General features: G+C 46.1%; 2 protein-coding genes across 7 annotated transcripts in view; one reads left to right on the forward strand and one right to left on the reverse strand.

Annotated features, from left to right (window-relative positions):
• Positions 1-15,255, forward strand: part of LOC132457843 (KATNB1-like protein 1) — a 29,748-nt gene that overhangs the window by 13,463 nt on the left and 1,030 nt on the right. The window contains exons 1-7 of one of the 5 annotated variants that reach the window (XM_060052201.1): positions 12,613-13,234; positions 13,688-13,744; positions 13,996-14,091; positions 14,201-14,238; positions 14,332-14,650; positions 14,865-14,980; positions 15,060-15,110. In XM_060052201.1, the coding sequence (XP_059908184.1) occupies positions 14,005-14,091; positions 14,201-14,238; positions 14,332-14,650; positions 14,865-14,980; positions 15,060-15,110 (611 nt within the window). In that variant the 5' untranslated portion in view covers positions 12,613-13,234; positions 13,688-13,744; positions 13,996-14,004. Of the gene's footprint in view, positions 1-12,612; positions 13,243-13,687; positions 13,745-13,995; positions 14,092-14,200; positions 14,239-14,331; positions 14,651-14,864; positions 14,981-15,059; positions 15,111-15,255 lie in introns of those variants that run through there. The other 4 variants (XM_060052199.1, XM_060052198.1, XM_060052202.1 and 1 more) reach the window with 4 other exon arrangements.
• Positions 1,017-13,540, reverse strand: acp7 (acid phosphatase 7, tartrate resistant (putative)). 2 transcript variants are annotated; one of them, XM_060052196.1, is made up of 14 exons: positions 13,419-13,540; positions 12,450-12,571; positions 11,884-12,084; positions 11,134-11,313; positions 10,703-10,728; positions 10,152-10,249; positions 6,454-6,516; positions 4,836-4,950; positions 4,157-4,270; positions 3,114-3,180; positions 2,565-2,632; positions 2,395-2,466; positions 1,801-1,938; positions 1,017-1,449 (listed from the first exon to the last, which is right to left on the reverse strand). In XM_060052196.1, exons 2-14 carry the CDS (start codon positions 12,565-12,567, stop codon positions 1,384-1,386), a joined length of 1,326 nt encoding a protein of 441 aa, XP_059908179.1. In that variant the 5' UTR covers positions 12,568-12,571; positions 13,419-13,540; the 3' UTR covers positions 1,017-1,383. The 2 variants fall into 2 exon arrangements, with proteins under 2 accessions (XP_059908179.1, XP_059908180.1); XM_060052197.1 differs by lacking the exon at positions 13,419-13,540 and having other exon boundaries at positions 12,450-12,594.

Below are 15,255 nucleotides of genomic sequence, written 5' to 3' on the forward strand. Positions count from 1 at the left end.
TTTTTCATAAAGAAATGTTTTATTACATCCTGGATCGTTCTTTCCAGAACTTCTAACTAGTCTCTACGGTTCGAACCTTGGAAAATGTCCATATGACTCCTCCATTTCAACAGCACTATCATAAAGAAGTACAAGGAGACTAGAGCATTATGAGGTGTAGTTCCGCTTGCTGAACGGTGTTTTATCTGACACTAAACAGCAGGGTCAGAAAGTGTACCTTGTTGCTCCTTTAAATGATGTACATCTTGCTGTTGCTTGGCAAGTGATCCATCCTTCTCAAGCGGTGGTTCTAAACCACCGGGATGCGAACTAGTACCGGGCCCCGGACCGTTCGCCATGGGGATGGACGGATGTAGAAACTAAGGCCAAAAAAATTATGTATATAATTATACCTGTGGTGCAGTCATAACTGTTTTAGGAACTGTGAGACTGCTACGGTCTATTAAATAAACTGTTTTTTACACTTTTAATTGTTAATAATGGTCCTATAGTTGCTGTGTTTACTCGATTTAATGAGCTAGGTATATAACTTTTGGCCAAAATGCTGCAGTAACAAATTAGACAAGGAGCCTTCTTCGAAACAAATTGGAGCCGATACTTAATGAATGACACACGCGCACGCACACACACACATACGCACACGCACACAAATATGCGTATGGATCTTGGTGAACAAGCCAAGATCCATCTGAAACAGCACTCTGACGTTAAGGAATACACACTACCATAGTAGTGTGCGTCATGAGATTTGCAAAACTTTCTGGGAACTGTGCCTTTTACTCGTCTGGATATGCCCATGCCAGGCCAGTATCGCTAAGGTTACACAACAGTTCACTGCAGCTGGCCTGCGATCTCAGCCGTATGGTCTGGTTTTCCCTAGTGCCTACCTTTCGTCTGTCGACGTGGATGTGAAGGAGACCGTTCGGTCTGTCTTTTCTGTGTATTTGGTTGGTGCATTAGGGTCTTTCTAAAGACTCTGAAAAAGTAGGATGCATGACAAAGTCCCAAAATATTAATTTGAAATCATATATTTCTTTATTATTATTTTAGGGGAACACATTTCACTTAAACATAACATACATCATCACATACATATATTAGTAACTAAAAATGAATACAATTGTTTGGTTTGGCTGAAATATTTAAAAGTTAGTTAGTTAGTTAGTCAATTTCAATAAAAAAGCCACAGAAAAATCCAGAGAAGTAGAATCTGACAGTTCAAACATACAAAGTGACAGTAGTGCATAGACGGGTTCTGAGATCATTCGAGGTTCCTCTAGAACCTCACCGCCTGAAAACAGCATTATAGATTGGTCCACAGAGTGCAGAGAGAGTGCTTCAGCCCCTCGGTACCTGAGAGGGCGGCCCGTCTCCGAGCAGGACTCAAAACCAGGCATCATAGCCATGCTTGTCCTTTATAATCCATATGCTGTCAATCGTCTTGCCGGCCTGGAGTAAAAACAGAAAAGGTGTGTTTTGATTAATATTCACCTTTGACCCTTTAATTTGGTTTGTGAACAGGCAGTCTCCAAGACCCCTTAACACGCGGATGGAAAGTAATTCACCCAAGTCTCTCCTGGAAAGGAAGTGGAGGAGTTAGCCTTATAACTTCAGATAGCTATCTCTCTCTCTCCCTCTCTCTTCTCCCTCCTTCCCTCTCTCTCTCCCACTCTCTCTCTCCCCCTCTACCACTTTCTCTCTCCCATACTCACTCTCTCCCATACTCACTCTCTTCCATACTCTCTTTCTTCCGTACTCCCTCTATCCCATACTCTCTCACTCCCACACTCTCTCTCTCACCTGATCGTCGGACACCTGGCCGAGGTAGAGGTGGGTGTGGTTGACCACTTGCATGTGGGTGTAGCCGTAGTCTGTGCTGCGGAATGCGCTCCAGTCTTTGGGGTTGGGGTTGAATCTATCCGTCTTCTCTTTGCAGCCCTGGAGTGCAGCATCCAAACAGATCACTAAACAAAACATTGTTTACATTGCTGTGGTGTGCCTCTCCCGGGGGTCCCGCCCCCTGGGGATCCCGCCCAATGGGTGCCCAGGCAATTCGGTCTTGCCTTGGTGTGAGCCAGACCGCACCACAGCATGCACATTACTCACTCTCCTTCTTGTGTGTGTGTGTGTGTGTGTGTGTGTGTGTGTGTGTGTGTGTGTGTGTGTGTGTGTGTGTCAGGGGAAACCTGTCCTTTGTTGCCGGCTGCACCTCCACAACCCCATAAACACATCAACCGTGCAGAACAGCTGGCTAGCCAGAGAGGGTGGAGTGCGTGTGTGTGTGTGTGGGATATGTGGCATGAGAGTGGTTCTATTTGTGTCCTGTATAAAAGGTGAATGCCCGGGGTTCCCTCCCCAGAAGACCATAGACGTGGAACACAGCAGGGCACTCACAGCAGAGCCGGTGATGATGTGCACGGGGGCCTTGGGGTTGGTGTAGGGCTCTGCAACGCTACCGTTGAACACCTTCAGAGAAGGGATTCCAAAAAGTGCCGGTTAGCATCCTCATCCAGGTAGAAACAGACACGGGCCTTATGGGTAGTTATGGGTAATCAGGACCGAACCTTGTCCCCGTAGACCGGCCAGAGTCTCTCGTAGGTGTGCTCATGCGCCCACAGCTCCAGGTCCACACCTGGGGAGGGAAAGCATCGGTCAGGACCCCCTTATCCTCTGACAGTGAAAGACGCTCTAACCCGCTGCCTCACCTGCCCTGCCCTCCCCTCCCGTCTATGTCCCATTTCTCTGACGAAATAACGTGATGGCTTATGGGACGGTGTGTGCTGTGGAGGATATTCAAGAGTGGTTGATCTGCGACAAACAGAGTGGGGTCTGGGTGAGGGGAAATGAAATGCAATACAAAGGGGGGGGGGGGGGAATAGGATTTGAAGCAAAGGCCGCTGTCCCGGGACGACTGCCAGTCCCAGGTCTGCTTTGGTCATAATGATGTGTGTTTGGATCGCTCCGTGTGCTACCAGCGAGCGCTGGGGCATTAGCATGTCTGAGCATGCAGGAATGTAAAAAGCCAAAAAGGAAGAAGAAAATAACACAGCCATTAAGGAGGCTGGCAGCTGTGTGTGTGTAGGTGTTTTTGGAGGATCACTCAGAGGCTTTACCGTGGAGGTAAAATAGATCCTCCAAGCCCGGTGCTGCTGGTGTAGTGTCGCTGCGTCCTCGTCTTACCTGAACGCAGACAGAGAGACAGACAGACAGACAGACAGACAGACAGACAGACAGACAGACAGACAGACAGACAGACAGACAGACAGACCACATCAACACCAGTATCACTCAGCAACATAAGGCACAAGGCTTTCTATGGAAACTGGCTGTCTTACGTTACGATAGCGTGCTGGCTCGCCATGCATTAGACTGGTACGAAGTCGTCGTCCCCAAACTACGAAGGGGGCAATTAAAGTGTCGAGCAAAATTCCACAAAACAAATCCCCTCATAATTTTTGCACGTAAATCGAGTTAAGCCTTTTACAGCCGGGACACAGCGCTCCAAACGTAGCTGGTAGCTACATAGTTTGCAGAACCCTTTATTACATGAGCTATTTATTCAACATGTCCGCTTTTCCTGTGCAAACCCGTTAGGTTAAATACAATAATCATAATTAGCATGTGTTTTATTGTCGTGTCTCGCATAATGACACATAATAGTCATTTACGTCATACTTGGGCCAAGCAAAAGTGCAGCACCGCCAGGACTGGTGTTTGCAATTACATATTACCCACTTTCTCCCAAGGACTTTCCCATAAGTAACTCCTATTACATCTACAATTAGGAGGCACTGGGGATGTATTGTCTAGCATGCACACCGTGCTGTAACTGCCGCACAGAAGACAGTTGTAACAGGATACATTCTGCACTGTACGATGGCTCTGCTGCACTAGACACAGTACAACAGCACAGTGTGAAACTTAGTTCTACTGAATCAAAACGTATTTCGGCTACGTGTGTGGAGATACCGCGCCGAGTGAAAGGCCGCTGCAGTGGCACTCCGACCCGAGCCTCCTAGGTCACCTCACAAGGAGCGTTTGGAAGGATTACACCTTGGTGAAAGTGCTACCTTCAAGCTTGTGTAAGCCACACATCGGGCCGTGCGTTCGCGGTGCGGGGCGGGCCGTGTTTTGGGTGGTGCGGGGGGGGACCTACGAAGGAGTCAAACGTGGTGCAGTCGTCCTGGTCGTCGTCGGAGCAGTACATGGGCCGGTGTCCCATGGTGATGATCCAGGGACGGGCTGCCCGGTTCTCTGGCCTGTTGGCCTCCTAAAGCACAGAGGAGCCAGGGCAGAGCGTTAGGTGACGCTACTGGTGGGCTGTATAATATACACAGCGATGTTCAGATAAACTAGGAGATAGGGGGGGGGGGGGGGGGGAGGGTCCTGGGGAAATTAGCACTGCATTTACCAGTGTTGGGGGTTTAATTCCCCCCCCCCCCTTGGGACCCCTATAAGTAACTTATTAACTCAAATCTTTATTTATATAGCGCCGTTCGTTCAACTGCTTTGAAATGTCCTAACCCTAACATGTGATTTGTGAGTTGCATTGTTTAAATTCCATGTATGTATATATATATGTATATATATATTAATAACATAAAGGTATCAAGTGAACACTCAAAAGTATTCACAGTGGTGGTAAAGAAGACTTATTCAGAAGGCTCGGATTTGGGCATGACATCACGAAACGCTGCAGTGGGCGTGCCTTTTACCGTACACAACGAGCAACGAACACCGGGAAGGACAAAGAGAATCGGTTGCTGATTGCATTAGGAAAGAAAATGACAAAGATAAACACTAGCAGAAGGACGAATTAGTGTATGGTCACTGACCTCCAGGTCCTGTTTCAGCCAGTCGTACTGCCTGAAGAGAAGCTCCTGGCCAAACTCGAGGTAAAAGTAGACCTCGGTGGACAGGGAGATGATGTGGACGGGCCCTACGTTCCAGCTGAGGACACACATTCACATTTAGGGCATTAGGCAGACGCGCTTATCCAAAGCCACTTACGTTTTTGACCGAAGAAAAATAAACAATATGTCGGCGTCGGTGCAGTAAGGATGTTCATAGAATCAAGTGCCAGGTACTAACAATTGTTAGGTTAACCCCTTCCCCGTAAACAACAAGGCTAGCTATGATAAGACGCTACACAATGCTAAGTACTATTTTAAGTGCAAGGACTTACAGCATACAATAAGTGTGTATGTTAAGTTGTTACACAACAACAATGCTACATGGCCCTGCCCCCAAACACAGTTATGGATGGGAGAAGACTTTGTCCCAGTGTATGGGGACAGAAACATCTTAAAAACTCATGTCAAGGCTGCTATGCCAATGTGTTTATATATACACAGTCTTATTTTGGTGGGTTCCGAGGAAAATGTTAAAGCTGCTATAGTGCAAGGGTCAAAGAAAGAAAGAGAAAAACACATATCACCATAGCTACTATGGGGCCTAAACACATTGCTATCAAGGAGTGGATGAGCAGCTGAGACGGAGCCAGGAATGATGAGTCAGGACGTTGGAATACCTCTGACGGCTATCGTTTTCAGAGAGCGAGAGTGAGAGTGAGAGTGACAGAGAGAGAAAAGGAAAAAGAGACCTAGAGAGAGAGATGGAGAGATAGAAAGACAGAGAGGGGGGGGTGAGCGAGAAGAGAGCTAGAGCGAGGGAGACGGAGAGATAGAAAAAGAGGGGGAGAGAGAGAGAGAGAGGAGAGCTAGAGAGAGACTGAGAGTGACAGGGAGAGAAAAGGAAAAAGAGACAGAGAGAGAGACAGAGACAAAGAAAGAGAGAAAAAAAAAAGTATTTCCATTATCAATTCCCCAGTGGTCCCTCCCGTCTGTTTTGAATGTAAAGGGGGGAGGATGGGGCACGGGCCAGGGAAGCCCCTCTCAGCTCCTGGGCAGGCCGGTCTGGGTCTGGGGCTTGGGGAGGCAGATTGAGGCGTGGGCAGCTGGACCTCAGATCTTCCAAAGGGTATTATCTTACCGACGGAGAGAGGGAGCAGCCCCCCGATGTAAAGCTCCTTTGTGCGGTTCCTGTGGACGCCCTGTGATACGAATAAATGGGGGGGGGGGGGGGGCTGGAGGCTCCTCTGCTGCCAAATCCCCTTCTGTCTCGCTGACTTACAGCTCATTAATAGCTACTTAGGTTCAGCAGGAGGTGTGTGAGAGCAACACGTGATACCGCACGTGGCCCTCCACCGTATGGAAAGAAATTCATCTGAGAAGGAAGGAAGTTAGTCTCTCCCTCTCCCTCTCCCTCCCTCTCTCTCTCCCTCTCCCTCTCTCTCTCCCTCTCTCTCTCCCCCTCTCTCTCTCCCTCCCCCTCCCTCTCCCTCCTTGGGGGTTCCCTGGAATATACTGTGGTCATAATTGATATGTTTACAAGGGGGAATGCTGAACGGGGCCATACAGTGTTGGCATTATGTATTGTTTCCTTGGTTCCTACCTGTACCACAGGCTTTCCGTCCGGCCTGGCATGCTGAAGCGGTTCCTGTAGTTTGAGAAGTTACTGCAGAACAAACAAAAGAAGGGGATTGGACAATCATGGAGCTGCGATCAGCATGTCCTGTAGTCAGCATTCCTTGGATATCAAAAAATACCAAGACGTCTGTCTGCCTTTCAAGCTTTGCGGAGCTAGACTTTAGGACATGGCACGATAGGATGCACTCATTACCCCAGATGTATTCTCATTATGAACCTGTGAGTCTGTCTATTTGTGAAGACACTTCTTCGTTGCGGTGCGCGTGTTTTCTGCTAGTTCTGCCAGGTAGCTTTAAGTAGGACGAGGGTTAGGGACACAAAGTGCAGACGACGATGAAAAAGAAAGCACACTCAATTGACTTATGTTGTTTTATGAATCAGACATGACTTCATATATATAAAAGTACATACCAAATGTAGAAATACCAATCTTTCTTGTCAACCATAGTCTGGGTTATGTGTCGTTAAACACATAACTAAAATAAAAATGCATGGGTGTTATATACCTAAGGCATTATCACACCAATATCCAAATATCACGATTGGCAAGTTCTTTGTTGCCATCCTGCACATTCAAAAAAGGAAAAAATAAAAAAGAAGGAGACTGTCCCTCCAATCTGTATCTTTTTACAGCTTAGAAAGTCACACACACAATGTTTGGGCCAATCCTCGGTCCATTAACCCTGAATGCGTGGAATGATAGCTGTCCTATCTTATGTAAGAGAGTGCAGACAGGGAGGAGTCAGGGCCTAAGGGGATATGCACACACACACACACACACACACACACACACACACACACACACACACACACACACACACACACACACACACACACACACACACACACACACACACACACACACACGCTTAATAAAAGGCTATGTCTTGAAAGGTTAATATCATGTATGGGGGGGAGAGACTTGAGTTCAACGGGTTCAGGGTTCAAAGCCTTAGAACGAGGGGTCAAGGGGAGACAGCGATGGACGGACCTTTAATTGACGGACCTTGATTGTTCAAACGGCCAAAGCCTGGTAATTAGCCTGGTCTGTTCCTAAACTTTATGTAATAACTGCAATGTTTAATGATTGTATGACATTTGATATTCATAAATATAGGATCTAATCCAGTAATAATAATACTGTATTGATTATATTGCAATTGGAAAATTTGTACAAATCTTTAATCTGGGTTTCTATTTTATTCCCCTAAATACACTGCCTATTGTCAGATAGATGCTGTGGAGAGAGAAATAAAAAACGGTTTTCTGGCTTGACCAGAGAGCCAGAGTTATGAACTTGAACGAGACTGTGTGGATGTGTTTACACTGACACCTTGTGGTGACAAGGTGAAACTAACACGGGAGGTTACCTAATGACACTGAAACAGCTGAGGGCACCTGACAAGCGCACCACGTCATCACACTTGAACGACCTAGAATTTATGAAAGGCACAGAAATGCTAACATTCATTTTTTTTATTGAGCTTTAAGGCAACCAATCTTTTGGCAGAGCTTTGCTCATAAATCCCAGACTAGGATGGGGAGTGATAATGGGAGAATAACTAATTCCAATGAATTAACTTTGTATTAAGTCACTTGGACCAATCCAAAGACACACCGACGATGAGAGTTATCAAATCTGCCCTTTCCAATGACTGATGAGCCGTGAGTCCACAAAACCTCCGCCTGAATCCAGTCTGGTCAGAGAGAAGTGCGGTCTGGAAGAAGTCTATCTCTGACTCTCATCACCAGCCTTTGTTTCAAATGGCAAACGGTCACTTCCCATTCCCACTGACAGCACAGTCAGTGAGCCGCACATTGTGCCCAACGGGACAAAGATGCTCTTGATTAGGAGCTTTATGTGTCGCACGCAGCGCCGTCGGTCTCATCGTGGTGGAATGCTGCCTACCCCTGTGGTCTGGGCCCTCTTCTTCGTCCTTAGACGTCGCTTCCCTTTCCCCCCCCCCCCCCCGTGTTTGAGGTTGGAAAGGCTGCTGGAGCGAAGAAGTCAGAGGCGCTCAGCTGGAAGGTTTGTACATTTCAAACCAGTGCTCAGGACTAACAAGACAAATATAATAGCAGCGAGGAATGAGTAGCTTGGCTTCTACTGGCGTGCATTAGGTAAAGCGTGCGAGCGTGCGTTCTTCATCCAATGTCAGTTCCTTCTTTTTGGGGTTATCTTTCATTTTTTTTTAATGCCAGAGGAAAGCCAAGAGAAACAGACTACTGTTGGAGAATCTTCTAGATTAAGACCAGGCGGTAGTCACATGACCGGCAGCCCAGGCACGATGAAGGCTCGTCGATGGAGACCAAGGGGCACACAGCCATTACAGATCATCAGGGGCTTAGTGTTCCCTCTAACGTCTGAGGCAGCCATGGAACACAATATGTACCAACACAAACAGACACACACACACGCACACATGCAGACAGCATCTGGTTGACGAGAGAGCGGGCTCAAACAAAAACAAACAGTTAGCTTCTCATACCCGGCATCAAAGCCATCTGATTGGCTCGCGGCTGTGGAATTACATCTTTGTTTTGTCAGTGGAAGCCATTCATCAGGGGGGGGGGGGGGGGGGGGGGGGATGATGCCCGGGCCTCAAGGGATTAATTGGCCAACCTGATTTCCATATCCGACGTAAGAGGCTGAAAATAGTCCAGGGAGAGGTGGTAGGAACGAGACAATGAGCCAGGTCGAAAAAGCACAAAGAGGGGAGAGATCCCTTCTATTCTATTGAGAAGCAGATTAACGTGGTTCACGCATTTCCTTTCCTTTCCCCATCTCCGAATGCTAACTCCAGTGGATAAAAACAAAAAAAACATTCCAAATAAATAGTTAATTGCAGGGTAAATGTTTATTTCGCGTATTGTATGATGCATTCAAGAAAGCATGTAAGACACAGATCACCGACCAAAACATCACAACACCACCAGCGATACGAGAGAGACGGACTAGCCTGCTTGTGTATTGGTTTTGGCAGACCTTTCTTTAGACCTGTTTAGATGCTGGTGGTGACTTATGTGTCTCCACTCCTTCCGAGCCTTAAATAGAGCCCCATCTGCAGCCTCTCTGCACCAAACAGCCATCCACAGAACCAAAGTGTTCTGTGCAGTGGAAAACCTGTGGTTGACCACAAGCGGTTTTATTTATGTTTTTGTTTTTTTCTCCCCGAGTGTTACTCCCCCACCATTACCAACCCCACAGTTAACCAGTCGCCCAGTCACGGGGTATTTCATTTCATTTCGTCCGGGATCTGGCAAATCTCCGCTGGCCGATATATAAAATACAGAGTGTACACCAAAACACATTAATAACAGCAATCAGTGATGGGTACGGGGCCTGGCTGGGATGTGGCGTAACATGTAAACAGTGAGAGGGGGGAAAAAACATTGGTAGATGGGGCGGAGGGGTGGTTGACAGACGGATTGCTTCAACGCTGAGTCACAGCGCTGGGAAGCACTTGGTATGGCTACCCCACACATGGCGTACACAAACACACACACACACACACACACACGTATCGTGACTGCCACACGTGGTTGAGTGTAAACCGACGATATGTGGACAGATGCAGCGAAAATGGCACTCGTGTTGATCAACACATGAAGGGTTGAACAGAGTGGAGGAACAACAGGGAGGTCATGCGAGGGCCTACTCACTAGGCAGATTCGTGGTTGCCAGGACAGGTCATGTAGGGAACGTAGGCGGCGATGGACTGGATCTGTCTCATGAACTCATCGCCGACCCTCGCATTGTCCTGAGAAATAATGCCTACTTAGCTAGTTGGCATCAGATAATTGTACAACATAATATGAAAATGGCGTTAAGCCGACTGCCAACACTTAAAATGTGTTTCTACTGGGAAGTAACATGTCACATTTTGGAGAAAAGTGACAGTTAAAAACCAAGTTTACATTTCTCTAAGGCAAACTTAGGGTTTTCAATATCAGGCACACATGGTGGTCCTTCCGCAAGAAAACATTCATGCTGTTTTTCTATTTCAACTTTTGATATTATACTTTGTGGAGACTTTGACTGGAAGCAATATCAGCAATATTAATTTAATATTTATATATTCTGCAACTACTATTTGAGGACAAGCATACTGGAAGAACAGTTCTGATCAAACTCAATTCAAAGAAATTATATAGACAAATAGCCCTAGAATATTTAAAACAGTGACCGAGAAAAGCAGAAGTGATCTACTTACCTCATGCATATCATAGGCAAAGTCCCCTGCAAAACACACAACACACACATTTATGAATAAAAGTACAAGAAAGTAGAAGAAATACTTCGAATTGTTTTGAGAGATTTAAATGTAATTGTAGGGTTGAAATGTTGTTTGTTATAAATTTTCTTTACATAACATTTTCTTTTTATGCAGAAGCCTGTACGCAGAGGGTACAGGCTTCGGCAGCTCATTTCCTCTGAAGAGGATGATAAAAAACCCATCTAAATGTAAAGTCAACGTATTTTCAACAATGTCATAGTATATTGAGGTCCGGGCGTTCAATCCCCATGTCCACAGCCTAGCTGTAAGCATCCTGCAAATAAACTCACCGATGATAAAAAATCATCGACACATGACTAAATACTAAACAGTTATTCTAGGAGGTTGTTGCCGCCGACAACCGGTACCTATGTGCAAGATGGCGTCAAGGATTCCTAGCTGGGTCTCCTTCTGCAGCCGGGCCAGGGACTGGGGGTTCTCGTTGCCCAGGTCTCCATACAGGGCGAACGCGGGCTGGATGATGGTTTCGTCGATTGGTCTGAACCAGAACATGTCGCTCCAGCCCATGTCGCTGCCACAGTGGTACACTAGCAAAAAAAACAATACAAAGACAGGTACTCTATGACCTAAATCAACCCCAAACTAGGTTAATGTAGAGATTTGCTTTGTGCCAAGGTATGTAAAAGGCACTTTTTTAATCGGTTAGTTTTTATGTTGGGTTTGCTTTTAAGGTGCTTTATGAATCGTTGTTACTAAACTTGAAACTTACACTCATATGCACTCACACACGCTCTCTGTCTTATGAAAGAGAGGAGAGGAAGGGCATTATGGTTTGCACACATGAACACACACACACACACACACACACACACACACACACACACACACACACACACACACACACACACACACACACACACACACACACACACACACACACACACACACACACACACACACACACACACACACAGTTGCTGGACAACAGGGGCTGAGCTGAAACTCGACCAAGCAAGCCTCCAGTACACAGACCTATAACCCCCCCTCCTGGGTGAAGAGGTCCTTTCGGGTGAACCACCCAGCAGCGCCCAAACAAAAAGTAAACCATACTTTCTGTAGACGGCTCTGAAACCCTGTGTTGTTGTCCCAGCACCCACCATAATGGGAACCTGGCTTGAGGTCGCTGAGCGTGACTCTGTGGATGAACATCTTCCTCTTCTCGTTTCCTGAGTCCACAAACGGCGTCACGCTTCCCTTGGCGCTCTTGTGAAAGAGAATGTCCCCCCAGGGGCTGTACTCCACCAGGCTGTCGGTACGGTTGAAGGTTGTCCACGTGACCACCATGGATCCAGGGATCCCTGGGAGGGAACACAGTGGTTACTACCAGCCTGGCATGGATCCACTGGAGTGTATCCCTCAACGATGGACTCCCCTGTGAGGCATGAGTCACTTGATGATTTGATCATTGAATGTTTCGATCACCTAGACTTTTGCACAACACTCACCTATTGGGAGGCAGAGTTAGGCTGAGGATCTCCCAGGTACAAATTTGAGCCGCTCGTTTCACATTTAGTTTCAATTTAATTTAAATACACTTAAAAAAGTGTTAATTTAAATAACACTTTCATGTGCAAGTGACTCAAAGGATTAAAACAGACAAATCAGACAACAAAAGCACTAGATCTCGGCACCCACACACGAGAAAAAACCCTTCAGATCCTACCTGGATAGGAGAGGTGCACCTGCTCCGGCTGGGTCAATACAGGAGGATCAGTGACCACCAATAGTGGCGCAAAGCACAGCAGGGCACAGGCAGCATATACAGTCACCATCTTGACCATGGAGCTGAAGCACACAGCCCGAGTGTCCTTATGCAAAAAAAAGTTGTGGACATGACAGGAAATATAATGAGGAATTCCCATCTACAGTCACATGATTTCTAACGACAATTACATTCCACATGACAGTGATTTGATGAAGTGGACTACCAAATAACTTTTGGAAACAGAATATTTAAGAGAAAATTTTCGAATTGGCAAGAAAGAGGTTGCTTGGTTGCAGATGTTCTCCATAATTCAGTGAGCCAGAATGATTACACAGTGAAGTGAAACTAATCATGGTCAGCCGTTGTTTTTCCCTTGTAAACACATCGGGAAATTCAATGCATGTACCATCAAATAGACTGAGAAACTGGCTCCAAGTCCCATGCAGCAGCTGATATCAGCAGACATATACAACGGCTCACAGTTAAAGGTCGCTGCCTGGACACTAGAGCGTTTGTCTCGGTCATCGCTTAAGGATGTGTTTGGATTTGAAATCATCCCCACCAGCCAAAGCAATAAAAGACACTAGGGGGAGCACTTAACCCAGTCTGTGCACACTGGGAGTTGGATCATCTGGGCGATCATTGGAAATTATTTGTTTAACTCCCAGCGTTCATCCCAGATTACCAAGAACAGAGGAGAAAGGCGACCTTCTTAGTGTCCGATTGTCTTTGGCCACAACTGGGTAGGAAGGTAAGCTAAGCTTGAGCAGGGTTGTAAAGCGTCCTTTTAGTGAGTGCTGAAGTACGTATTGTCTGAGCACCGCTACTGTTGAAAATGAGGAGGACGAACACGAGATTGTTTCAAAGCCTCGCTAGATTGATTTTTAATGATATTAATGATCTTAAATGTTGTTGTCAAATACTCACAAGAACTTCAGCAGTGGATGGAAAATAGTTCCTGACTACGTCATTGGCCAAGTCATAACAATGTGCAGCTGAATTGTGGGTAATGGTGTGTAGTAGATGGGTTGCCTCCTGTATAAGGGTTCAATATAAGGGTTAACGTTTGGCAAGAACATTAAAATAATGTCATATTGTTTCAAATGTGTTTTCTATCTACATTTGCACGCATCTATATATTATTTAGACATTTAGGCCTTCAGGGAAAGTGAGGTTGACGTCATAGCGTCTTATAGGGCATGCACATCGCGACGTCACATCGCAATGACCGGAGTTGAAACGCAGTAATATTATTGGTAATGGTAAGTAATGGTGTTTTGGTCATTGTTAAGTTATAATCTTGAAAGTTATTATCACTATGGGGAGACGCTGTCTTGTTTGAAACTGCCTGATTAGCTGACGTTGTAAAACAAAGTTTTGATGAGCCTAGGATAAGTTATATAATTTATTTTGGATTTTACATTACAACTCTCTCGAGGCATTACAAAAATGCCTTTCCCTTTTTGGGGAAAAATTCCTATATAATTAATTTTATTTTTTTCCCAGTTCTGTGATGGATTCTAAACTTGGAGATGAGCACTACATGGGTGAAGGCCTGCCCCAGGATGAGGTCCACTACAGTGAGGAGAACCCAATGCAGGTGAACAAGCGGCATTTCAATGGCGTGCCGTGACCTAAATCTATCTTTAATATTCTTGTGCAAATATCCGTGCAATATTAACCTCATAACGATTTATTCCTTTCTTCAGGTGGTGTATGCCAAAAGGGATGATTTCACTAGAAAGAGGTATTAACTTTTCGTTGCTTGTTGCCCTCATTGTCGTCCATGCGTTTTAGGATATTTGATAAAACATTTGCAACCGTGACCATCGGCGTTTAGATTTCCGGCGACCAGGCCCGGCACCAGCAGCACGGGCCGAGCGAAGCGGGTGGTGTCGTGTAAAAGGAAGACCCACCACCTGGTCGTGGTGCGCAGGAAACCGGCCACGGCTGGGAGGCCTTGCGGCACGGGCAACAAGGAGAACGAACGGGCGCGCACGGAGGAGGCGCGCACGGAGGACCCGCGCACATGCATGGACGACGACGACACGGACCAGGAGATGTTCCACGTGGATCCCTGGGAGTTCCCTTTAAATGTCAACAAGCATCAGGGTGGAGGAACAGGTTCTAAGCACACAGACTGCTTCACCCTTGGCGAGGTTTGAAATAGGATATTTCGCTGTTGCGGTTTTATTTGTTTTCCGCTAAATGTTTGATGCATGAAGTACTCTGGGAGAAAACATGTCCCGGGATGGTGATCTGCATGAGCAGGTACAGATACGATGAGCTGTAGAGGGATGCTGTATGAGGATTAGATGGATGAGTTAAGAAAGAATATATATCTGAATGGGACTTTTTGGGGTTTACTTTCAGCTCACTAGAGATCATAACTCCATGGTCAATGTGCTCTTTGGGAGAAACCTGCGATTGAAAGTGGCGTTGACTCTGTGGCAGAGAAATGTTGGAGAGCTGTTGACATACTTCCTAAGGTAATTATTGCTAGTAGTTAGCACTCGTCTGCATGTTACCTTCCATTTTTTAATACACAAATTAATCTCTTTTTCCCAGGATGGAAGACACTGGTGTGATTGTCGACTTTCTTCCCATCATAACCCAAAGGTAATGTTTCATTCTTCTTTAATTCTTCTTCTTTGATACTTCAGAAGTATCAAATAATATCAAAATCACATCAAACTCCAGAGGTGTGTGTGTGTGTGTGTGTGTGTGTGTGTGTGTGTGTGTGTGTGTGTGTGTGTGTGTGTGT

The sequence above is a fragment of the Gadus macrocephalus genome, chromosome 5, assembly GCF_031168955.1.
Source record: "Gadus macrocephalus chromosome 5, ASM3116895v1".
Taxonomy (NCBI): domain Eukaryota; kingdom Metazoa; phylum Chordata; class Actinopteri; order Gadiformes; family Gadidae; genus Gadus; species Gadus macrocephalus.

Coding starts and splice junctions, on each gene's coding strand:
- acp7 (XM_060052196.1), bottom strand. CDS start 12,567: ATGGTCAAGATGGTGACTGTATATGCTGCCTGTGCCCTGCTGTGCTTT. Junction 10,250..10,702: donor TTGCCTATGATATGCATGAG/GTAAGTAGATCA, acceptor ATTATTTCTCAG/GACAATGCGAGGGTCGGCGA. Junction 2,633..3,113: donor GGATCTATTTTACCTCCACG/GTAAAGCCTCTG, acceptor TTCCCTCCCCAG/GTGTGGACCTGGAGCTGTGG.